The sequence below is a fragment of the Brachycentrus maculatus genome, unplaced genomic scaffold (assembly GCF_059751285.1).
Source record: "Brachycentrus maculatus isolate JH-2025_06_01 unplaced genomic scaffold, ASM5975128v1 h1tg000102l, whole genome shotgun sequence".
NCBI classification, from domain to species: Eukaryota; Metazoa; Arthropoda; class Insecta; order Trichoptera; family Brachycentridae; genus Brachycentrus; species Brachycentrus maculatus.
Genome location: NW_028280856.1, coordinates 1029397 through 1055560, shown reverse-complemented (window position 1 = coordinate 1055560; position 26164 = coordinate 1029397). Strand labels below are relative to the sequence as shown.

Sequence of the window (26164 nt, the reverse complement as noted above, 5' to 3'; positions counted from 1 at the left end):
TAAGATCTTAAAGTGGAAATGGGATTTGGCGTTGATTTGCCGTTTTTATAAAATATTTCACGTTCAAACTATAAACTTATGTATCACAGTACTTACTCATGAGATTATTAAAAAAAATATTAAGAAATTGAAATAGTTTTCATGCGATATGTATTTATATTAAAAACCACGTCGTAATACGTACGTTGTTTTATGAATCCGTGTCGATTGATCTGAGAAAATTTCATATCAATAGTTTTCTTCGAGCCTTTAGCCGAATAAATATGTAAATACAAAATTTCAGGATCATATTAAGTATAAGTAACGAAAATCGATTTACTGGCTTTATACTTTATTGCACGGTTAGGGATGTGCAGGTTATATTGCACGGGACGATCCTTTTACTTTTACGACGTTTTATCTTCTTTATAGAAGAGTCGATCACTTTGCGACGTTTACATTCCACAATGTCCTTAAATTTTATCTGCAGCTCCACATTTTAACTTTTACCACTCTGTAGGCCAGACATTCTGGCCCGTATGATTCTAGTAGGCAGCTCCGTGGACCACAATGTCTGGCCCGGCGCAGGTATAACTTTAATCACTGATTTCTCTATCACCCAAGTATATTCTACCAAAAAATATTTCAGATAAATACAGTTAATCTTAATTAACATGGTCATACGAATTGCCAGACAGAGTGTCCCAAAATTAGGGAACCAAAATATTTATTTTAATGGTAGAAAAACGTCGTATTTTTTTGATCAGAGTAGCTGATCAGTTATGAGAAAAAATGGTCAGAGTGGAAAGGGTTAAATGTTTCTGTATTTTTTTTACGTTTAATTCATTAATAACATGAAAATGTCCTATTATTAGTATAGATCTGGTCACAAGTCTTACCGCCCAGACCGATGTACTCGTGGTTACTTAGTTCAGGTAAAGAAACTTGATGACTGGTTCTGGCTCGCTCAGTATTGGACCGCAGAACCACTATGTGAACTGGTGACTGTGATCGTGCTTGCTTTCTGATTGATTGCATCATCTATATACAGTGACACTGTTAACAGAACGAGTTTCCTGTGTGTACCTCGCTAAATGTGTTACGAATTTTCCATTTTTCAACCCCTGTTCGTTAAAGGCGGCAAAAAACATATATTGCGAACATCCCGGTGTGTATTAATTTAATTCATTGAGATAATGTTGATACTATATGTAGAACTCGAATAACTAGAATATGTAGAAAATAAAATACATATAACTATTAAATAATTTATTTTAAGGTTTAAGTTACATTTTATAATACATGGATTAATGCCAATCAATTAATGACTAGCGAATCAATAAATTAAACTAGGGTATTTTTTTTACGTTTTCCGTCAATTATTTGTTTTGAGAACATTTTTAACTAGTGCATTTTTATTATTAGTATTTATTTTAAGGTTAAAAAATTATCTTATTCAATTTCCATTTGATATACAAGAGGTTAAATTCAGTTTGTAAAATAGAGAATTCGATGTGTAAAAGGACCCATTTGAGTGCCAATCCCGTATAAAATTTGTTGTTTTTTTAAATACATTTTTATGGCTTTTCATTTGTACACAGTGTTATATCCAGTTGATTATCCGTAAAGACTGTCTTTTATTATGACCGATTTACTGCGCGTTGTCTTTCACAACAAACAAACTGCAAGAAAGACTGGCACCGGCAAGGTGCGTGCAATGTGCCTAGGAGGATTTCGCTTCTGAATTCACAATTCCTTCAATATTCGCGCGGTAAGGCGCGCACGTATAAAGGGATCTAATATCTTTCCATAGGGCTCGAATCTATGTATAACGTCTCTCTAACGGTGTGTTTTTTGTTGTTGCTTGCAGCGCTTCCACGATGATAGACGTGATATCAGCGCGCGTCCACGACGCGTACGCAGGGCTGCGCCAGAGCTCCTTCACGAGCACCGTGGAGGCGCCGGATTCGGCGCCGGGCGCCAGGCTCACGGGCGCCGCGCTGCGTCGGGCCGCCTCGCACCCGCGCCGCCAGTACATCGCGGAGCGCCAGGCCGACAGACTGGTAAGGGAAACTCATCCTCGTATCATAGGTGTCACACTCGATAAGAAGCATCCATCGTTCTTTCCACGCGAAGGAAGATGGAAGGCTGAGCATCGCCAGGCCGACAGACTGGTAAGGGAAACTCATCCTCGTGTCATAGGTGTCACACTCGATAAGAAGCATCCATCGTTCTTTCCACGCGAAGGAAGATGGAAGGCTGGGCATCGCCAGGCCGACAGACTGGTAAGGGAAACTCATTCTACCCATCAACCCATCATAGGTGTCTCAGTTTGATCGTTCTTTCCACGTGAAAGATGGAAGTTTCTCATCTCAATTCGGTACGAAACATCCATCTTTCTTTCCACGTGAAAGAAGGTATGCTGAGCATAGCCTGGCCGATAAGACTGGTAAGGGAAACCCATTTTATCCATCAACCCATCACAGGTGGCTCATCTCAACTCGATACGAAGCGTCTATAGTTCTTTCCACATTCGAGTCACAAGATCCATGCATTGGTTTTACTTTCCATAATTTTGTAAAATTAGAATATTATCTTATTACAAGTTGAATAAGGTCGCGCTGCATGATGAATATATTTAAATAAATAAATCACGACTGAAGTCTGAAGACTGAAGGTGTTTACCTTATATTTGACAACGCGACCGGCACAATAAATATTCAACAGAACATTCACGGGTTTTGATGAAAAAAATATATTGTCCACAAAGCAGACTCGATATCTTGATCTTGACAGCTGCTTTGCCGCCATTTATAATGTAATGGAGAGCACTAGAGATAAAGATTGTCTCCAATTGAAATTCGCATAAATATCCGTCAACGAATTATCGCAAACATCAGGAACCTTGGTTACGATCAATTTGTCTTAATTTTTAAACATTGACAGAAACATTGATAGTCATCGTTTTGTGGATTATTTATGTAAGTTTGGGGTACGTTTTTCTTTTTAATTTTTTTAACAAATTTTAAAAAAATCGGTTTTTCAAAAGGACTTCACTCGAGTTAAAAAATATTGGAAACTTATGCTTTTCCGAATTAAGTATCGATTCGAACGTCGATTATTTGCCTATGAAAATCAATTTTCCAAAGTTATGTTCCTATCCGAACGGAGCGACCCTGTTTTGAAGTATATTATATTTATTTGTATTTTAAAGGGTAGATATTTCAAGATTTTTAAACATGGCCTTTTTTTCAGTGTTTTCGTTCTTTTTAAATTCAAACATTAATAGTTTTACAACATTTTGAGTGTGTCCAAATAATTGTTCACAAAATCTGGATTATCTCCGATTACAGGAGTTATTTTCATATTATCTTTTGACATCTCATCAAAAGCTTCTTTTCATCTCACCAATAGATGTCTCTAGTGAAGTTCTAGTGATTCAAGAATGTTTCAAAATTGGTTCATATATATATATATATATATATATATATATATATATATATATATATATATATATATATATATATATATATATATATATATATATATATATATAGAACTTCCAAGAATTTGAGTAGTGTGGTTGTCAATAATGGGTAGAATTGGTGAATGTTACACGTGTGTAAAGTGATCACTTAAACCAGCTTATGATGGTCGTCAGCCCCGTAAATGCCCAGACTTCCATATTCTTCTTCATCTTTGATGAGATGTCAAAAAATAATATTAATAGTTTTATGAATTATTTTTAGAAAAAATATTATTATTAGTGTATAACCACTTACCAAGATTTTTGTCTCGTTTTTTCTAGATTAAGGACAAAAATTTATTTAACATAATGGAGACCCCCACCCCCCTCGTCGTAGCGCCCCTGAAGCGCCCTTTCGTGGGCATTTCCTGCACTAAATGCGCCCCGAGTAGTTCGGTAAGTTTTATTTGAATTATTTTTCTATTTTATTTTGTACATTTTTATTTGAAACTCTATTTTTACTTTATTGTTCTATTTAGTTCAATACTCGATTTTAATTTTTTGTTTTTTTTTTTTTAATTTTTATAATCTATTTTAATTGTATTGTTTTATTTTATTTTATGCTCTATTTTAATTTTATTGTTCTATTTTATTTTAAACTCTATTTTTATTTTACTGTTCTATTTTATTTTATACTCTATATGAATTGTATTGTTCTATTTTACATATTTTACATTTTGTTATACTTTTTTATTGTTGTTTTACGTTATATCCTATTTTAATTTTAATTGTTCTGAAGCAGTATCTTACAGCTTACCAAAAAAACTGACTAGTAATAGTGGTCAAGGTTTGTACTTAATACAGCCGTTTGAAATTAGCAGGCAGTATAGATAGTGCACATATAGTTAGATTTTTTTTTTTAAATTGTTGTAAAAAAAGTGGATGGAAGTTGATGCATGGAGTTGGAAAAAGAAGGATGAAAGTAGACTGAATGCAGTGGAATTGCGTTTTCTCAGACGAATGGGCGGCAAAACGTTGTATGATACTTCTTTCAAGAACGTCATAAATCAAAAATCGTCAATTTTCAGTTGTGCATGTTTTCGGAATGCCCAAAAAATGTACTACATCCCAGCAAAAGAGGCATATTTTTAACTTAATATTTACCCGCTACAGGGCAGAAAGTGTTGTTTTTGCATTTTGAAGAAAAGGTATTGTTTAATTATTTTTTAAAATTTACTGACGGTTTACCTAAAGAGATCATCGTAAAAAGTTTAATAAGTGGTTTGATATTTATTTTTATTACATTGTTTAATATTTTTAAACTTTAAAAACGTTCTCCTGAAAAATCTGGTTTTTTGATTTATGACGTTCATGAAAGGAGTGAGCGACATGTTCGAATGGTGATATAAGGAATGTATGCAAAACTGAAATAAGCATTATAGATACAATTAAGAAAGGAGTGTTGAGATAGTTTGGGTATGTGAATCGAATGAGTGAAGAAATAATTGTAAAACAAATTTATGAGGTTGTTTAATGGTCGAATGTGGTTGGTAATAGAATCAGGGCAAGGAAGGCCGAGGAAAACTTGGCATGATCAAGTATTTTAAATACTTGAAAATGGTCAGATTAGGAGTCTCTGCCTATCCCTGCGGGGAAGCGGTGCGGTGGTTTCTTAGTTTTATTAAAATGTATATTGATAGCCCTCTTAAAATTGGAATTTCACTAAAAAAATACTACATCAAATATTTATTTAAAACGTGCATTATGTTTAAATTGTTGTTTCTTGTTTGTGTAAAACCCATCGCTTGAAATTTAAGCAATATTTTCGATAGCCATATTTTTTTTTGAAGATACGCGTGATTTCCATACTTAAGAAAACATAGTACGAGGGTTGATTGATATGCTTCGGTTAATGAACGATTTAGTTATAGCATGCCACTGACGCATGTGAGCAACGTTGTATAGTTATGTTTTGAGATGGTTGTCTCTTCAAATCAAAATAAAAACAAATATTATATTTTTATTTTCTAAAATTAATTAAAAAATATATGTACCGGGAGTTATAGGTTGAGCTACACGGTAGAAAGGTAGTATCTAGAATTCTAAAATGGCAGAATTTTGTTTTTAACACGGATGAGGGCAAGGGTTTTGTGTGACCGTTGAAACTGACAGAGACGGAAAATAACCATTATTAGGGTATAACCATCAGGAAAATTTAAGAAGTTTTTCTTACACACTACGGGATGGAACATATCAATCAAGCCTCGTTTAGTGAACGCCATTACAATGGGCCGTTGTCCGCCACGTATAACGTATAAACCGAGTAAAGAGTAAAGCAACGACTGCCGACGGGATGCGAATTCGGTTATTTCACTCATCTGTTTTGTTCTATTTTCGTCATTCATTCGGTAAAAATACATTTGTGTCTCTGTTTGACTAACTAGGGTTGTCACACCAGAATCCAGAATTAACAAATAAAAATGGTTTGGTATTAAACACTCTCCTTACCATCCATTGTTTACTTTGTGTAATACCACTTTTTTAAACACTGATTTTTTACTACCGGATTCGGAAAATTATTCCATCATCAGGTCATTAAAATAAAATTATTACGATTTGACATTTGTATAAAAATAAAATTTACGAAAGAGAGAAATACGACAAATGAATCACAATGGGAATATTTTCAAAAGTGGACTCGAAGTTAAATTTAGTTGGTTATTTATTATGTGTAAGTCTTTATTGATTGCTTTACTTATTTCAATTTTTTCTAGATTATCTAAACAAAGATCAGTTTTATTTACATGTAAAATTTCTATACCCGTTAATTTATTAAAATTATGGTCTTCAGATATAAGGTGATTAGCAATTATTATAATTATTTGTCCGCCTCAGTAGTGGTCAGCATACTCGGCTACCGTTCTGGAGGTCCCGGGTTCGATTCCCAGGGGGGGTCAAATAAATATAAGTGATTTTTTCACTGTAATATTTATTCAATATCATCCTGGACTGGTACCTGAAGCGGAGGGCTGATCACCTTTCCTTCATGTGTAAACGATCGAGATAACACTGCGTTTATATGAAGCAGTGCCCTATGCACCATTGGGGTGCGGATAAGGGTTTTATTATATTTTATTATTATTATTAAGGCACCTTAGATGTTCTTTAACTCTGATGTTGAATTTACAAAGTAAACAATGGATGGTAAGGAGAGTGTTTTATTACCATACCACAAAGTTATCAATGCTTTTTATATACAAAATATGGTTTGTTCTATTAAATTTTAGAATTCTGCTAATATTGAATGTACTTATATGTAAAGTTTAGTAAAAAAAACAGCAACAAAATCGAAACAAGCTGTTATGCACAGGTTGAATTTCTACATAACGATCCTTCTCAGCGAAGATCTTACATCGAATATTTTAATTGAACGTAGAATATTCAATATTTTGCCTTTTATTTTATAAAAAGCCAAAATAATGAATGTTTGAATCGTTTTCGAACAAAGTATACCGGACCCTCTCATAACGAGCATAATTCGTTCCAGAATCTTACTCGTTAAGCGAAACATTTTTTTGTTTTATTTATTGTAACTGCATACAGTTGGCGGAATTCCGTATTGAATTGTTGGGTGATATATCCAAAATTAAACACGGGTATTGGATTGAATTCTACTTTTATTTTTGTTTTTGACTGGCGCGGAAGTGCCGGCTCACAAGTGAATATCGTGAAAATGGCACTTATCCTCTCTCTGTAGCTCGTTATGCGAAATATCGCTCGTGAAAGGAGCAAGTTTTTATTTTTTTACTCGCTAGGCGAATTACACGTTATGAGAGGTGCTCGTTTTAAGAGGTTCCACTGTATTTTTTCTGAGATAGCTCTCTTAATACCGATTTAGTATTTCTCCCGTTAGCGTCCAATAAAAATATTCGAAATATAACTAATCGATTTGAATCGAATGGTTTTCTTTCTCTCTAAATTAGAAATATCGTTAGGTACCGAATCAATTTTCGATCGAATATTTCGATCGAGTTAAGTAAACAATTGACAGTATTGACACCGCCCGTTTTTTGCGCATTTTATTTTTAAATTCGCGCGATTATTTTTCACCTTGTTGCATCCTTTATCGTATGATCGTGACGTTCACCGTTTCGCGCGCACTAAAATGTCGTCAATGGCACCTGTTAATAGAGGCGATTATCCCCTGCGGTCGGCGCCCTCTCTCTAGTTTTCAATATTGCGAACTAAGCGGCGAGTCCGCATCGCGAAAATCGTGAGTAGTCTTCCGATTGTCGGGCTAAATGTGTTTTGTTTTTGTTGAAGAGGATAAAATGTTGAAATGGCGCGGATTTCACGATGGTCATCAATACGTAGGTTTGAATTTGGAAGAATTTTGTTGAATCCATAGATTAAAAACTATTCTCTTCCGCGGCCCACCTGTCATTATTTAACTTTGAAGTAGTGCCTACCTAGCTACCTACGTACCTACGTACTTTTCACTATCATTGGCATATCAGACATTTGTTTTCCCTTTTTGTTATAAGTAATAATTTGCTTTGTTTGATAAATATTATTTTATTTCGTCGTTGTTATCTTTTTGTACTTTTGGCTAAAAATAATGATAATTGTGGTTCTAAAATCCAAATTTATTTTAAATTGATGAATTCTATTCACCTAACATGTTTCTGGAGGAAAAAATGTTTCCGTTTATTTATTTTTATTTTATTTCACAAACTGAAACAAAATATATATTTTTTAAATAATTGTTTCTGTTCTTCTAACCCTTATCTGCACCCAATGGTGCATAAGGTACTGCATCATATTAACACATATCTTGATTGTTACTTACATGAAGGCAAGATGATCACTCCTGCGCTTCAGGGACTAGTCCAGGGTAATATTGAATAAATATTAGAGTGTTTGTACATCACTAATATTTATTATAACCCCCCCTGGGAATCGAACCCGGAACCTCCAGCACGTTGGTTAAACACGATAACCATGACACCACACAAGCGGACATTTTTTTTACTTACCTTAAAAATTATAACCCCGTTTAAAATTAATGCTTTTTTTTATGACATGTACAATGTTTCATAACGGTCCAGTGTTTGAAAAATAAATAAGAATTAGGTTGTGGCTGAGTGGGAGTTTTTAACCTATAAATTCTGACTCAAATTCAACGATATTAACCACCGGACTACAACTTGATTTAAAATAAGTATATAATTAGCTGTGTGTTATAGCTCCATAAGTATTGTAATATCGGTGTTATTAGAGAAAAGTGACAATTTAGCTATTTTAAGAAAGGTTTTGCTTGTAGATAAGTAAGATCCATTCATTCAAATATCCATATTAGTAGATCTATATTTTTTCAGTGATCCATTCGCTAAGGCTGGATCAATCGAACAATCAATGTTTTGTTGGATGGGGAAGGAGAATTATTGAGGACTCACTGATTCATTAATTCACTGATATATTGGACCAAGGAGCCATGAAGAAGTCACTAGGAAATTACGTTAATATGAAACTGTATCGGAATTCTTATTTCAAATCAGCAAAACAATGATCAAAAAAGGTTTAAAATAATGATTTTCATGTTGTGAAAACTCACTTTTACATTATATTTTTTTTGGTCCACAATTTGTCAGTGAATCAATTAATGAGTAACTCAGTAAACAAGTGAACGAGTCAACGTTACTAGGCTAAGTTCACTCTAAATTGAGATCCGGTCACTCATTTGTACAATGTGAATGAACGAGTTATTGAGTTGTTAAAACAAGTTTTGCGCAAAAAAACCTTTTCATTCCTTGCGCCAAAGATATTTAATATGCTGCCTGTAACCATTACGAATTCCAGTAGTGATCATGTCATTAAGAACAGTGTCCGTCGATGGTTGCTTCTTGTTGGAAGGGACAAGGTAGAAAGTGAATCAATTAAAGTCCAGGTGTAATTATTTTATTGTAAAACCTTTATACTGTAAATAGTTATTGCATCTATTATATGTAATGTATAAAATCTAATAATTAAAAAAAAAACAAATAATAATATTTTTTTATTAACATGCAAGTAGGCTCAACACAGGCCATGCCTAAAGAGCCGTAATACATATAGTAAAAAAAAATGTATCTATGAAACAAATATGTATCTATCCTTCTTCTTCCTGGCTACATCCCAACTTATCGTCTTTGTAGACTGCTGGGGTCAGCTCTCCTCGTCCTCAGGTTGCAGGTCCCTTTGTCCTGGACAATGTCACCTAGGCCATGCATTTGAACCATGTTCTCTCTTTGCAACATCCATGAATTTTTTGGTCTTCCTCTAGATATCTTTTGAGGAAGATCCATTGCTATTGCCTGGTTTACGACATGCTTTGGTTCTCTGCGTCCTATATGCCCATACCATCTCAGTTGTCTTTAACGAGTTATTAAGATCCATCCACAAAACATGTTTTATTTATCATGTCAAAACATAATAATCCTTTGAGAATCTAAAAAGCCAAAGTATTTTGAATGCGCAAACTAATAAACGTGTTTTGTCTTTCTTTCCAGAATTCAAACAAATCGGAGAGCCAGAACATCATCAACATATTGGAACTGGGTTATATGATAAACCAGGATAAGGGTTTTATCGCACGCTCATTTTGTGACATTGCCCAAGTGTTCCGGGTGAAGAAATTTGACTATAAACAAGTCTCCCAAACGGTAAATGTCACGCAAAAATCAATAGAAATTTAACAACAGCAGCAGTGGTTAACACGTTAAACACCAATATTAAATTTTGTACAGCCTATGACGGTCGTCAGCCCCGTAAATGCCCAGACTTCCATATTCTTCTTCATCTTTGATGAGATGTCAAAAAATAAACACAAAAAGATGTTATTTTTCTAAAAGATACATGAGGAAGGTTAATAAATGAAATTTTAAAAGCATTTGCTCCATGTGTTTACATCCTTCTTCTCCTGATTCCAAACTCATAGCAAATTTGCGTTTTTTCAAGGTGTTGGGCGATGAACGCTTCAAACAGAGTATCCAACAGTTGACCGATGACGCCGTTCAAAAGCAGAAGAGTGATCACGGACAGAATCCCCCCGGAGATGCCACTTCCATATACAAATCCCTGGAAAACAGAGCGAGAATTATTCTCAAAGACATGCGCTCTACCATATCAGACTTCCTGCTCAGGTTTGTTATTTTAATGTTATATTAATATCCCTTAGGCTACCAGGACTTACTATCCCAGAAAGACCGCGATTTAACCACAAATAATTAAGAAGAATGTGCGACAAAACGATGTATGATAGATGTTCGAAGAGTGAAATAAGGAAGGAATGCAAATCTGAGACAAGCATTATCGATAAAATTAAGAAAGGTGTGTTGAGTTGGTTTGGACATGTAGAACGAATGAGTGAGGAAAGAACGGTAAAACAAATTTATGAGGCGAATGTAATTGGAAAAAGGTGCAGAGGAAGACTGAGAAAATCTTGGCACAATCAGGTATGCCAAATACTTGAAAGCGGTCAGGTTAGGAGTCGAAACAATCGGCTGGTGTGTATGAGGAGATGCATGAACGTGGAAGAGGCGAGGAATGTTTGCAAAGACAGAGTGGTGTGGCGTTCTATTCTCTCTGCCTACCTCTTCGGAGAAGCGGCGTGATGGTAAGTTAGTTAATAATTAAAATAATCATCTATGTTGAGATGTCAAAAAATAATTCCTATCTTCTTCTTTTTTCTTTATGAGCCCTCTGACCTCCACTACTGGATATAGGCCTCTTCCTCTTCTTTCCTCCGGTTGGTTGCTGCTTGCAGCCAGTTTCTACCCCCCCCCCCCCCCCCAGCGACTACGTCGGACCATCTCTTTTGGGGTCTTCCGACACCTCTATTGTTCTCCCAAGGTCTCCATTGTAGAATTCTTGGGGTCTTCCCATCTTGTGGGGTCTTGCTATATGTATAACTCCTATAATTGGAGATAATCCAGATTTGTGAACCAAGTATTTTGACACACTCAAAATGTTGTAAATATATTTATTTACAAATGCAACACGGACTAATAACCAATTAAAAAATGCCAAAATCATTGTGAATAAAAGTAGAATTAAAGCTGTCTACACTACATATTAAAAACATTATATTCCATATATCACATGGACATGGTGTATGAAGTTTTTATTTTCACCTGTTGATGAGAACATCTGTAGTTCTTGAAACTAGTTCAAACTCAAACTTTAGTAACTCAAAAATTGGTCTCATACTATTGTTTTTTTTTTTTTATATATTTAAATCATCATGTCATTGCACAATGTTAAAAGCAATGCCAACTATGCCGAAACCATAAAGAACATAAGGAATTTTATTTTTTATTTTATTTTTTCTTTATTTTAAATTCTTTTGTATTATATGACATAAATTCAAATACAAAAAAATATGAATAAAATATAAATATGAATACAAAAAAATATGGCCACAAAGGCATGGCCTGTGTGTGGGTATACAATATAATTTAGTCATAGAAAGGGTATAGGTATTGTAAGTAGAACTAGAATAATAGTGTTGATATCGTAGTCGTACAGGAGAAAGTGACCAACTAACAAAATCAGTTCAGGAGGGCTATTTACGTCACTTTTGTTTGGCAAGAAAATAAACATCAATGCAGTTTGTCATTTTTAACAAGTCAATATATTATACTTCTAAGTTTATAATCGCTTTGGGATTTTTTCAGGGCAATATTAAGCTGGTAAGATATCAAATAGTCAATGATCACATTTTTGTAAACAAATGCACTTGGTCACTTGCTCCTGTATGGCTATGATATTTAAATAAAGAATTAGGTTTCAGCGCGTCCCGTTCTCAAATAATTGAGAAGTTGACAGTGTTTTTTTGCCTTTCTAGATTGACGTCGTACACACTGTACAAGGTGCTGCCGTTCTTTGTGAGCAAGGTGGTGGCCTCGCCCGACCAGGTGAACATACTCCGCAAGGCCAGCGACTCGGGGGTGCCGCTCATCTTCGTGCCCTTGCACCGCAGCCACCTGGACTACATCCTCGTCTCCTTCATCCTGCTCAACTACAACGTGCGCAGTCCGCTCGTGGCTGCCGGAGACAACCTCAAGATCCCCCTCTTTGGGTGAGTCCTCACTCTGATTCTTGTGGTCCACCTTTGCAGCGTAGTGGCTGACTTAATATTTGCAGGCATAACAAAAACAGACAATATCGACGGCCCCTACGTAAAGTACTCTATCTGCAAATCTGTTACTTTACAGGAGAGAGCTTAGAAGATTTTTTCAACGTATTAAAAAAAAAAATTAATAACAGTTTAATCTGAAATTCTAAACTAGTATTATACATTAAAAAACACGATAAAATAAGGTATTAAATCGTTTTAAAACTTTATGCTTAATAAAAAGCTTCTTTACATCTCACCAATAGATGTCTCTAGTGAAGTTCTAGTGATTCAAGAACAAGGTTTCCAAATTGGTTCATATATACAGAACTTCCAAGAACTTGAGTAGTGTGGTTGTCAATAATGGGTAGAATTGGTGAATGTTACACTTGTATAAAGTGATCACTTAAACCAGCCTATGACGGTCGTCAGCCCCGTAAAAATGCCCTGACTTCCATATTCTTCTACATCTTTGATGAGATGTCAAAAAATAATATTAAATTTAAGCTTTTGACTGTCTTTGTAAGCCATTAAGTTTTGTAATCCTCGCACCTGCAGCTGGCTCCTGCGTGGCCTCGGCGCCTTCTACATCAAGCGTCGCCTGGAGAACAGCGGCTCGGAGAAGGACGTGGTATACCGGGCCACGCTGCACACGTACATGATGCACTGCCTGCGCGCGCGCCACAACATCGAGTTCTTCATAGAGGGCGGGCGCAGCAGGACGGGCAAACCGCAGCTGCCTAAAGGTACTACTAACCTTTTACGTACTACCATTTACTATCATTTTGTATTAGATTGTAATGGTCAGCACGCTCGGCTACCGCACTGGAGGTCCCGGGTGGTCAAATAAATACATGTGATTTTTTCACTCTAATATTTATTCAAAATTACCCTGGACTGGTACCCGAAGCAGAGGGCTGATCATCTTTCCTTCATGTGTTAACGATCAAGATAACACTGCGTTATCATGATTCAGTGCCCTATGCACCATTAGGTGTGGAAAAAGGTTTGAAGAAGATGAAGAAGACTGTCATTTTACACTTGGATACCAGTGTCTGTACACGACGGATTCTTTAGATTTTTGGACACGTTTCTAACGCTTCCTTTTTTGACATTATTCGCGATCATTATTTACGTTTTTGTTTATTTTATTTGTTAAGTCATCACAATTTTTATAAAAAATAATATTTTAAATGTTTTTTCCAGCACCCCCAATTTATATGTTACATCCATTTAAGTTTTTGTGTGCAAAAATCTTGTCTATATGATTTACACAAAAATAAATAAAAGTAAAATGTTTTTTTTTCAACATCTCCTATTTAGATTTTAGTATGCAAAAAACTCATCTACATGATTTTCACAAAAATAAATAAAATGAAAATGTTTTTTTTTCTTCCATACTCCGCATTTACATTTTTCCTATACTTAAGTTTATTTTCCTGTCCCTTAAAAAATGTAAAATAGGGGGGGTTTCACTGTATTATCCATTCCAAACTGTTTGAAAGCTGTTCATTTTATTGCCATTATCTTCACTGTACATTTTGTCCATACATATATCACACAGTTGATTGATCTTATTTTTTTACAGGGGGCATTCTGTCCGTTATCGTGGATGCCTATCTGGACGGCACCATCGAGGACGCCATTCTGGTGCCAGTCTCCATGAACTACGAGAAGTTGGTGGACGGGAACTTTGTGCGGGAACAGCTCGGGGTACCCAAGCAGATGGAGTCGTTCGGAGCGGCCATCAAGGCCATCTGGAACGTGTTCAACTCTCACTATGGCAGTATTAGGATTGACTTCAATCAGCCGTTCTCTATGCGGGTGAGTTTTGGACTTATTTCGTGACTAATATTATTTTTTGGCATCTCAACATGAATGAGGAAGAATATGGAACTCTGGCCATTTACATTTTTACAGTAAAATGATTTTGATTTGTGATTATATTTACTATCCTTTAGCCGCCCAGTGGTCCATTACGGGACGCGGATTTGCGTCGTTCAATGCCCACTGGTCCCATACAGGACCGTGTGATTGTTATGCATTTTGCTATTGGATTACACTGATTAATGACAATAGTATGTATTCAAAATATGAATATTAGCTTACGTAAATAATATCTTTAAATATTTTAGTCATGATGCGTAATATTAGTGTTTATACCTGCATAACAAGGTTGACTCTTGGAGATGCTTTGTGTTTTATTAGGCAGACCGTAATAAAACATAGCTGCTTAATTACGGTCTCGCTTTATAACAGTAAATTATAAACAATCTTTTATTTTGATAATGCTTTTTATTTTACCTAAATCGGACAACTAATTTTAGAGATATAATTATTTTTATAACAGCTACGTAGGTCGCGTGAACATTTCACAAAAATGCTTGGGCAGGGCACTACCCTTATTGTACGCGGCGCATGAGTGTCTAAAGTTTAAATACCACCACAGATGGCAGTACAAGTGCCATTTTAGATACAAATGTCACCAGGGTTTAATTACAAGCGAAGCCGTACATGTGCGTCCATACTCCTTTGAGAAAAGTTTAATACCAAGACAGGTTAATATTCGAGGGCTTTTTCGAAATTACATATCTGTCACTTGAGTTTTGACGGTAGTTTGTTGGGGTTGCAGGAGCTGGTCCAGTCGTTCCGCAAGCCGAGTCAGGCGCCGCTGTGCCGGGAGCCGTGGGAGCGCGGGCCGGCGCAGGAGCTGACCATCAGCATGCTCGGCAGGGAGCGCACCCTCACGGCCGCCTCCAGCTGCGCCAGCCTGTATGCTAGCGAGTGCGCCAGCGAAGACCAAAAGGGGCTCGTGGAGGCCATCGCCAGGCACGTGGTCTACGGTGAGGGACTTGTCCAGATACACCGTACATCTTGGCACTAAATCCAAAAATTTTTAAGTATAAAATTGTTTTAAACAAGAATTTTCATGAACATAGCACTAGAAATAAGGATAAAATAAGCCATTTTTGGAAAAAAACAATCGCAAAATTGTACATATAATGTATAAGAGCGCTTGTGCACTACACATAATTTTACTGTCCGGCAGTCCAGTTAGCATGAAAAAACGGATAATTGGCTTGTGCTTTTGTCCGTCTTTCTTTGAAATTGGTGCACGTGAACTCAATCGCGCTACATTGCCATAGTTGCTTTTATTTGAAAAAAAAAAACAGACTGCTGGACAGTCAAAGTCTCGTTTTTTAACTCCTTCCCTTTCAATAACTGTTTTCTTTTCAAAACCATGTATTCATCTAGAAGAAAAACTATTTTTTTTAATACAAAAACGGTGTTTTAAGAACCGAAATCCATTGCATCAAATGTTACCTGGGTTTAAAGAAAATTAAGTTGCTATTTAACACATGTAGGGCCTTAAATGTGTCAATACTGCCATAGGGAAGAGATACATCCACGTTCCATGGAAATAACGGATATGTACTATATATCGGCGACTCAATGTTTCTAATCGCATGTTTCAGACTGCACAAACGCGACGGCCATCATGTCCACCAACGCACTGGCCTTCCTGCTGCTCAGTCGGTTCCGCGAGGGCTGTCCTCTCGAGGAGCTGGTCTCCGCACTGGAGAGCTTCACTCGGGAGTTGGGCAACGAGGGCCGCTCTCTCGGCTTCCTGGGAGACCCCGTGGACGTGATCAACCACGCCGTGAGTACTCTGTGTAATGTCGAAAGCGGAAGTTGAAAATAATCGGCTATATTGCAAACATCGTCCCGACATTGAGGGTTTGAATGTGAATCATTGGAAGCCACATTTTTTTCACTTCTTCTCTAGCCTTCTGTTCTCCACTGCTGGATATAGGCCTCTTCGGTATGCTTCCATTTCCTTCTGTCGGTTGCTGTTTGTAGCCGGTTTCTACCCCCCACAGCGGCTATGTCGTCCGACTATCTTTTTTTGGGTCTTCCGATGCCTATTTTACTCTCCCAAGGCTCCATATTAAATTTTTTGGAGTCCATCTTGTGTGGTCCTGGTTTTACAATATGTCCAGCCCATTGCCACTTGAGTCTTGCCATAGATCTATGATATCCACTATTTTGGTTTTATATATCCTATATTTTTAATTAATCCTATATTTTTTCTCTACTGGACTTATATAATATATGGATTTGATAGCACCTAAAACGGAAAAATAAACTATCTTTTAGTGACCAATAGATGTGAATGATTAGTCAACAATTTTACTACAAGACCGGATATGGACAATCGTTTCAGAGGGCGGGCTAGATTAATGATTTATTGGATTGTCGTGGCCCAAAGCTACAAAAAAATGCATGAATCGCATGTAAATTATGACAAAATGTCATAGGAGCGTGTGATTTCTCGGAACTCGAGATTCAAACTGCACCTTCTTAAAGCAAATTATGTATTCGGATCGTGATGAATTTTGACCTTAAAACATAACTTATTCATTATAATACTAATCAAATTAATATTAATCATATTAATGTAATACAAATTGACAATGTGGGATTGTTTTTCTTTGCAGATTAAAATCCTGGGTCCCGGTCTGGTGTTGAAGGAACACATTGGAGATACGGTTATAGTGAAACCAGTTTCCATCCTACCAAATATTATAGAATTATCCTACTACGGTAACTGTCTGCTACCTCACTACGTCATGCAGAGTATTGTAGGTAAGAAGAAAAGAAAGAAATGTTTTTATCGCGCAGTATAAAAATCACAAAAAAACACGATGTTGTAATATGACTTGTTTTGAAAAAAAAAAATTGTGACTATTTCTTTTAATCATAAAATTTTTTAAAAAAATGTGTAGGGTTATGGATTGGCAATAAGTGTTTTAGATTTTGGATCAGAATTTCTAGGTTCAATCGTATTCTGACACAAATCGACTGCTTAGGCTTCACTGAAAATATTTGTGGGTATATACGCAGATATATTCTTGAAGGTTTTCTTTTCACAACATAGCTCATATTGGAATTTCAAAGATATCTGTTACAAGTGATTACTATATGTGATTTTTTCCCCCTTATATTTTTCTGCTTCCGTAGTGTAGTGGTTAGCGCATTTAGTGCCGGAAGTCAAAATAAATATCGGTGATTTTTAACTCTAATAATTATTTAACGACATTCTTAACTATGTAGTATATGGAGCTCAGGACTGATCACCTTGGCTTCATATAATTAATGATCAAAATAAAACTGCTTTAATAAGATGCAGTACCCTATGCATCATTGGGTGCGGAAAAGTGTTAGAAAACATTGCGGAACACATTTAAAAGTGTCTTTTATGTAAAAGACACTTTTAAATGTACTGTTGGTAGAGAGCAAGAGACAAGCGTTCTATTTGTTTACTTTTGAGCACAAGAGATGCCAAAAAAACGTAATACAGATCAAAATTGGGTTTGCGGTTACTTGTGATTAGTATACTGAGGGTCGGGTGGCAGACTGAGTATAATTAGGGTCAGGGTTGGTGAAAAAACTGCCCTAATATAATTAATAGAACGACTAGTTGTGATTGGTAGCCTGGAGGGAAAGAGAGTGAGAGGAAGATCCCCCACACAATGGACCGATCAAATTAAGGCAGCAGCAGGCACCTCAGTGGTTGGAGCGCTACGTGCAGCGCAGTCAAGGGATAAATGGAGAAGAGTCATTGCTTCTGCAAGGGTCACAACCCTCAGCAATGAGGAATAAGACTGAGAAGAATAATTAACAACCAACATAATTTTGATACAAGGCAGTCCGCTACTTACTACCATTGAATGCAAATGGCGTGAGAAGAAGAATTTCAACCCAATTGGAAATGTATTTTTCTTTTAGTGACGTCGTTGCAAGTATTAGTTGAGGAGCGACCTTCGAAGAACTGTCAGGTGAGCTGGCGGGAGCTCATGGAGCTGTCCCTGGAGCTGTGCGAAGTGCTCTCTCAGGAGTTCATCCTGTGCAAGCCGTGCCAGGACCTCGAGGACTATGTGCGAGAGTCCATTCACAAGGTGGCCTGCAAGGATTGGATACAAACCATAGAGGTAAGCTCGGTGTTATGCTGCTGGGCTCTTATGCCATTTGATTTATCTCTCAAAACTCCTATTTGCCAATGCTTCAGTACCAATGGGGGAAAGTCAATAAAAACAATAAAAACATGAATGCCTGTGAAAATCCAAGAAACTTAAATGAGATTCTCAATGGATGACACATCGCTCACTCCTTTCAAGAACGCCATAAATCAAAAAACTCGATTTTTCAGGAAAACGTTTTAAAGTTTTAAAATACAATACAATGTATGAAAAATAAATATGAAGCCACTTATTGAACTTTTTACTGCGCAACAGATCTTTTTAGGTAAAACCTGAAGGTTTTTTCGCCATTTGAAAAATATTTAGTATGTTTAAAAAAATAATTAAACAATACCTTTTCTTCAAAATGCAAAAATAACACTTTCTGCCCTGTAGCGGGTAAATATTATGTAAAAAATATGCCGTTTTTGCTGGGATATAGTACATTTTCTGGGCATTCCGAAAACATGGACAACTGAAAATTTACGATTTTTGATTTCGGACGTTCTTGAAAGGAGTGAGCGACATAGGTTATTGAACCTATTAATATTTGCAATTTTTCATTGACAGAAAATGATGTACATTTGATTGAAGGCAGTCTTTTGTTATTTTTAATACGGCGGCAAAGTGATTGTCAAAATCTTGCATTTAACACATTGTTTGGGGGAAACGCCTAAAAGCGTCTTTTACATACTGTTGGTAAAGAGCAGGAAATGCTTACAAGCGTTCTATTCGCTTACTTTTGGTAGAGCGCGTGACATGCCAAAAAACATTGTACAGATTGGAATTGGGTTTAAAGTAACCGTTACTTACGATTAGCTTACTGAGGGTAGGGCAGCAGACTGTCTGAGTATAATTAGGATCGGGGTTGATGAAAAAACCGCCCGACGACAATATGTTCAGATATAATTTTATTCAGCTATTAAGTCAGAGTTATCAAATGTAAAATAAAAAGATTATATACCTAACACTAACTTATTATTATGTCCATTCAAAATAAAATTTACAATATTGCATTGTTGGTGTATTGTCCCCTCATGATTAGTGAGTATGCTGCATCTTGTACCAAAGTACATTAAAACATTTGAAGTTGATCCAAATTTCTTTCTATGGAACTGGATTAATAATGTACCACTTGATTTTGATATTTTTACACTTTCCTCATAAAACAATAACTGAGTTATCGCGCAGTTGAGTGGACTTTCGATAACAACACTGGTATCATGAGTTTGATTCTCGCCAATTGGAATAATAAATTAATTACACATATTCTCAATTAGTTTCTCCTTTCTTTCCTACCGAGTACAATTGGATTATGAGACTAAACTATAAATGCTCAGCTTTCCTTTTAAAAAATAAATTCAAATTAATTTTAGTATAATTTTTCTTAATTGTCATGAAACAATATGTTGAGTTAATGGTGCATATTGATTTGTCAACAGAATGAAGGTTTTACCGATGAGCAGATGATGGGAATCAGAATGTCTAAGGTTTTAATGGCCATGGACTCAGACGATTACCCATCCAACTATACCAAAGAGGTGTACTACACAGTCAACCAGAGCGCAAATTCCATTGCAGAAAGGTAACTAACTAATTATAAAACTCATGTCTCTATTTTTCAGATTTTTAACATATTAGATAGATACAGGGAATACCTAACACAGACTATCCGTTTAAAAAATGGAATTTTTGTAATTATGTTTTTAGGTATGTAGTTCGTTACACATGTTTATTGGAAAAATATGAAATACATGAAACGTAAAAAGTGCACAATATGTACATAGTATGATCGAAACGTTTATAATATAAATTAAAGATACTCATGCAAATAGTCTCTTAAATGTGAATGGACCGTAGCTAACATTATAGCCCTTTTCACTTATTTTTAGTGTTCTTTCATGACTTTAAATACAGAGATGCTTTAGTTTTTTTTAAAATTTTGTAAAACAAGTCATAGAGGAATAATCCACCTTTCCCTGCAGTAAGCACATTTTGTTTCGTAGAATATTCCACTTTAAATAGAAAAAGCTTGCTAATTCAAACAATGATAATCAAAATTTTACCATATTTTGAAAGTATGAACAATTTTTTATGCAAATCTTTTAATAATTCCAAAAAATGTTTAGCCCGAAATAAAAAAAAAGCTAGAAAAGTTTTCTTTTAATGGATTTTCAATTGCATTCTATTGCCATTGCCGCTATTTTTTCAATAAAAAATACTAATTATTTTCAAGACATCGCTTAATGAAGCCAAGAATGGAAAATGGCTAAATTATTTTCTCAAATTAGCTATTCAAAACTTTTTTTTATTGTTTTTCTTATATTAGTCCCTTGATTTTTATGAACATAACGAACTATTACTGTACGTTTTAAATACTATCGGTGTCTGAGAAAATCTCAATTTAATGACAGAAAGTCAGTTTTGTAAAATAGCCTCACAATCGGCAATTCATTTCAGCTTTTCAAAAGTGATCAGGTAGATTTATTATACATTGATGAAACATTTTGTTTTGAAGACAATACCTCCAGACGGTACTTCGGCCCCTCATAGAAGTGTACAGTACCACAGCAGAATGCCTCCCTGAGTTGTTGTCTTCAGACAACGGCCTTTCTACTCACGTGACAGAGCGCGCCTTTGTAGAGGAAGTACTGAATAACCTGCGGCGCCAGCTGGAATCCGGAGAATGTAAATACGGTGAGTCTTGGCAGATCTTGTAATGTAACACTGATGATAAAAATCTACATGCGTATCCTTAACCTTTTCGGGAGTACAATAATTGATGTCCGACTTTCTCTGGGGAGTGGGTTCTTTTTTCATAATTTTTTTTTTTTCACTTCATTATAAAAATAAAAATTATGTAAAAAAAAATCACCATCTGTTTTATTTTATGATAAAATTACATACAAATATCCACATATATCATTGCTATACAAGTTACACCATACCAACTGACAGACGTACTTTAACGTTACATTAACGTCGATACTCCTTTAAGGAAAATTCGCACCGATGTTCATTTACGTCCATACTCCCGGAAAGGTTATAGATGAAAAAGAAGAATTTTAATATTTCCATATAGTCTATAGTGTTGGGAATTTCAAACTTGGCTATTAAAAATCTCCAAATCACACCTTGCAGAAACTTGTACGATTAACGACATGCAACCCCGAATCCCCTAGTCATTGCTCCTTCACTTTGGTCATCTGTATCCTATTAGTAAATTCCATTCCTACGTCCAACAATCTGGGGAGCAGTAATGATCACTTTCTTTTTGTGTTTAAACTTAAGTTGTAATTCAAGTAAACACCGCATTGCTTTGATGCGGTGTGATATGAAAGCAAGGTGATCAGTCCTGCACTACAGTTTCTTAGAACCATCCCAACACACCTTTCTTAATTTTATCGTCAATGCTTATCTCATCCTTGCATTCTTTCCTTATTTCACCATTTGAACATATCGTGGGTATACCGGCAAAAAACGTTAACTAGAAAATATTAAATTTTGACTTAATGATGCATATTATAAAGTTTTTAACGTTCTTTAAACTGGCAAAATACACTAAGTAGTTTGAAATCTCATATTTGTGTGGTTTTAAAAGTAAATTCAGCTTTAAATTTAATACATATTAGGTATTTTATGCAAGCTTTAAAGAACAGGGATTTTAGAGTCAACGTTTTTTGCCAGTACACCCACGATATATCGTACATTGTTTTTCATCATCGCATTTCGACTGCATTCTACTTTCATCCTTCCTTGGCTAGCTTACGCTTCATACATAAATATTTTTGGTCAGCTATTAAATGAGATTATTTCTGTCCCAGGTGAAGCCCTCTCGACAGACGCCATTAAGAACTGCCTTCGCTTGTTCCGCATGTGGGGAATAGTGGAGCTCCACACCTCCGGACGCCTCAGGAGCCTGTCCATCGCTAAGCAGTACCAAAGTCCCTCCAAGCTGAGCAGCATTCACAAACTGATCGCCCGATTCAGGACCAGGGATCAGAACCAAGGGTCGACCGAGCGGCGATGATCTGCGCAAATATTTACACTTCTGACAGTTGAGGGTGTCGACTTTCAACGAATTGTTAGCCCAAATTAATATGAATAATTTATATATTATATTCAGTGGAGAGACAAAACAACGAATGTGATTTTTTTTTTTTAAATGTTTTGTTTGAGCTCATTGATAAACAATGCGACATTTCAAATGTCACATTTTCTAATATTTGGAGATTTAATACTTAACCTCAAATATAGTCTTGTAAACTCCATAGAATTTGTCACAATAAAGACGAAGTGATTGCCTGTCTTTATCGATCCTTTTCTATGTAATGTGACAATTTTTCATAGACAATAGAGTAGTATTAGGGGCTAGGTTTTAAATATGTACTAAGAATGTAATGTTTGAATGTTTCTTTGTTTATTGTATGGTCTCAACTTTAAAACAACCAGTCTTTTGGCAATATCATTTTTTTGGGTTATTATGCAAGATGCAGCATGTTAACCCTGAAAAATGCTTTCTTTCACAATCCAAATGGTTATGAAAATCTAAGAAGTTAATTTCTACAGTGTAAACATAAATAAAATAAATTTATTATTATTATAATTGAGAACGTTGGTAATGAATCCTGTCTCTTTTGCTTGTGTGGAGATAAGAAACTGAACCTCAAACAATATGACGACTAGTCTGAGATTATAATTGGTAGAAGCCATCAGAATAAACGAAAAATTGTGATGATTTCTATGGATTGTACCATATTTTGTTTAAGGTTAGGTGTCAGATCTCCATACTAACAAAGTGACCCAGACATTACTGTATTTTTTACCAATATTTTCAATTCAAACTGTTATAACGGGTGACTCGCGTGTGATGTTCACGGAGCTCAGAACGCTCAAAAATATTTTTAATACTCCCTTTAGACTAAGATTGTTTTATTTTAAATATACGACGAAGAAGTGACTCCAAGTGCTTTAAACAATGCGGTGCTAAGAAAAAAGTTTTTTTATTTAGAAAAATGGGAGCGGAAGAAAGTGTATAATTTAAAACTGAGAGTTGATATGTTAATTTTAATTTCTCTTCTAAATCGTTAATTAGTAATTATCTGTGACCTTATGAAGGCATATAATTTGTGTATAATTAACCATCAATTACCTTGAATTCCTTACATAACATCATATGACAAAATAATTATTTCTTTACTACGTATTATAAACCTTCCCAGAATTTTGTGAATTTATGGAAATATATTGAACCCTTCCCAGTACTGTAGATTGTAAACGTCATTTTGAGGTGAATCATTAACTTTTCCCATGTTATTTCAGGGAAGAAAAAATACAGGTGCAAAATTGTAGTATTATTATTAGTAAACAACTTATGTGAAAAGCTTAGCACTATTTGATATTTATATACAAAAATACTACCAGAATGGAGGAAAATTTTTATTTGTTAACCTATTTTTAAGATTATTTAGATAAAAAAGATGTTTCGAAAAAATTATAGTAGAGCAGAAGTGGCATTGGGAAAAAGTGTAAAAAAGTTAAAAGTAGTTATTCAACCGTTAGATTCTGCAAAATAATTTTTGTTTTATATTTTTGATTTTGATTTTAAATGGTACAAATTGGATATTTTAACACACTATGGACGGAAAAGGTATTTCTACCCGTTCGGTCGATTTTCAAATCTCAAAAATCTCATTTCAAAGTCAGGAAAAGAAGGAATTACATATATATTTAATGTTTTAAGATGAATATTATGTACCAATCTCTTTATTAAGGTCTCAAATATTTACACAATTATCTAATCCCGTCGCCAGCGCTCTGCAGACGTAAAAACACCCGTCCACAGTGTGTTAACACCACTATGAACTTTTTCCGAAAATGGGTTTGATATATTTCAGATGAATTTTTTATTGCAATGTTGTTTACTATATGAATTGGCATTTGCTCGAGGCCAATTTTTAAGACATTCCACTAAATTGAGACAATATTGGGCAGTCCGAGATACTGAAATATCCCCATGTCAATGTATTGAATTATGACACTTTTGACTAAACGGGATTGCATCTCAATTGGCCTTGTGTGAATGCCACTCAAGTATATGGTAGTTGTGTAAAGTCAGGTTTTATATATTTGAAAAAAAAAAAAATTCAAAAATTCAAATTGCATAGAAATCTCGCCTGTTATGTTTGTGCCTTTATTCTGCAATGTAATGAAAATACTAATGCAGTTGTACGCCACTCTTTCTCAATATTAAATATTATGCGCTTTTAGTTCCATTAAAACATATTTTGGAAAGCAAAAGGGTATACATGCATTTTTGATACCTTAACATGATCAACTTGGGGAGGGTCACTAGTAGGTATGTTTAATGCTCATTCAAAAATACTGTACTTTTGCATAATGAATAGTGAAGTTGCGTAGTCATGACTATCACTCAATTTTGGGTGCTTTGCCAAAAAATTAAAATAAAAATGAAGTTGCATACTGAAGAGTAAATAATTCTTCTTCTCCTAACCCTTATCCGCACCCAATGGTGCATAGGGCACTGCATCATATAGAAGCAGTGTTATCTTGATCACTAAACAAATGATCAGCCCTGCGCTTCAGTACCAGTCCAGGGTAATATTGAATAAATATTAGAGGGAAAATATAAGAGTAAATAATAATAAGTATAATCAGATAATTAAACAAAACTGTAAATTAATACTTCCCCCCCATCTAATGTACGTAAAGTGTAAAAATATTTTGTAGCTGAATAAGATGTCGGAAATAATTTTTATATTTACTACGCATTTGATATAAACAAAATAATCTGATTAACATTGTACTCATTCTATATTATTCAAACGTCCCAAGTATGTACTTTTTGGTTTCCAGCATTGATATATGTATTTTTTTTATCCTCCAGTAAATACATAAATATGTTATTCAATCATATTTACTTTGGGGTATTGATAAACAATGTACCTTGATCTACAAAACGTTAATATTTTATTTTTATTTAGCAATATAAATATTACGTAATGTTTTATAAACATTTACCTAAAATTCCTTTTTTTCTCAGAATTGTGAGTGAAATTCTGTAATGGCACTAAACATTATTGAAAAAAATATGCAAAATACAATAAAGTTGACTATTTTGAAAAAAGTATTTTTGCCAATCGTTAGATGAATTCATAGTTTTAAACCAAGATGTTTTCAGTACGGTAGATTATGATATGCACAACAAAGCAATTGTTTCAAAAGTTAAAATGTGTTTGGATTTTTCAATAGTACATGTATATTTACTTATAGTATTAATCTTCTATACAACCGACAAATTATCTCTCAATATACAATGCGTTTTTATAAAATTTATAAAATATATATGTATAAATGCAACAGACTTATGTAAAACCATCCAGTTTGATAAATGTGTTTGCAGCCGTCTTTCTCTGTTGAAAATTTAACCTATATCAATATGTTAATGTTATAAAATTGTTTGAAATAAGATTCATAAAACATGTTTTGAAGATGTGTTGTGGTACCATACTTTTATAATAAATC

General features: G+C 35.0%; 1 protein-coding gene across 5 annotated transcripts in view; it reads left to right on the top strand.

The window, feature by feature from the left end:
- The window catches only part of mino (glycerol-3-phosphate acyltransferase mino), an 82914-nt gene extending 57824 nt beyond the window's left edge, over positions 1–25090 (top strand). For 3 of the 5 annotated variants that reach the window (XM_088258751.1, XM_088258749.1, XM_088258750.1), the window contains exons 2-15: positions 1850–2042; positions 3788–3901; positions 9994–10146; positions 10442–10626; positions 12330–12563; positions 13158–13345; positions 14188–14423; positions 15232–15442; positions 16076–16260; positions 17099–17246; positions 18390–18592; positions 20062–20204; positions 21138–21316; positions 22444–25090. In XM_088258751.1, the coding sequence (XP_088114877.1) occupies positions 1860–2042; positions 3788–3901; positions 9994–10146; positions 10442–10626; positions 12330–12563; positions 13158–13345; positions 14188–14423; positions 15232–15442; positions 16076–16260; positions 17099–17246; positions 18390–18592; positions 20062–20204; positions 21138–21316; positions 22444–22649 (2568 nt within the window). In that variant the 5' untranslated portion in view covers positions 1850–1859 and the 3' untranslated portion in view covers positions 22650–25090. Of the gene's footprint in view, positions 1–1849; positions 2043–3787; positions 3902–7710; positions 7820–9993; positions 10147–10441; positions 10627–12329; positions 12564–13157; positions 13346–14187; positions 14424–15231; positions 15443–16075; positions 16261–17098; positions 17247–18389; positions 18593–20061; positions 20205–21137; positions 21317–22443 lie in introns of those variants that run through there. The other 2 variants (XM_088258753.1, XM_088258754.1) reach the window with 2 other exon arrangements.
- Positions 25091–26164: the final 1074 nt, after the last annotated feature.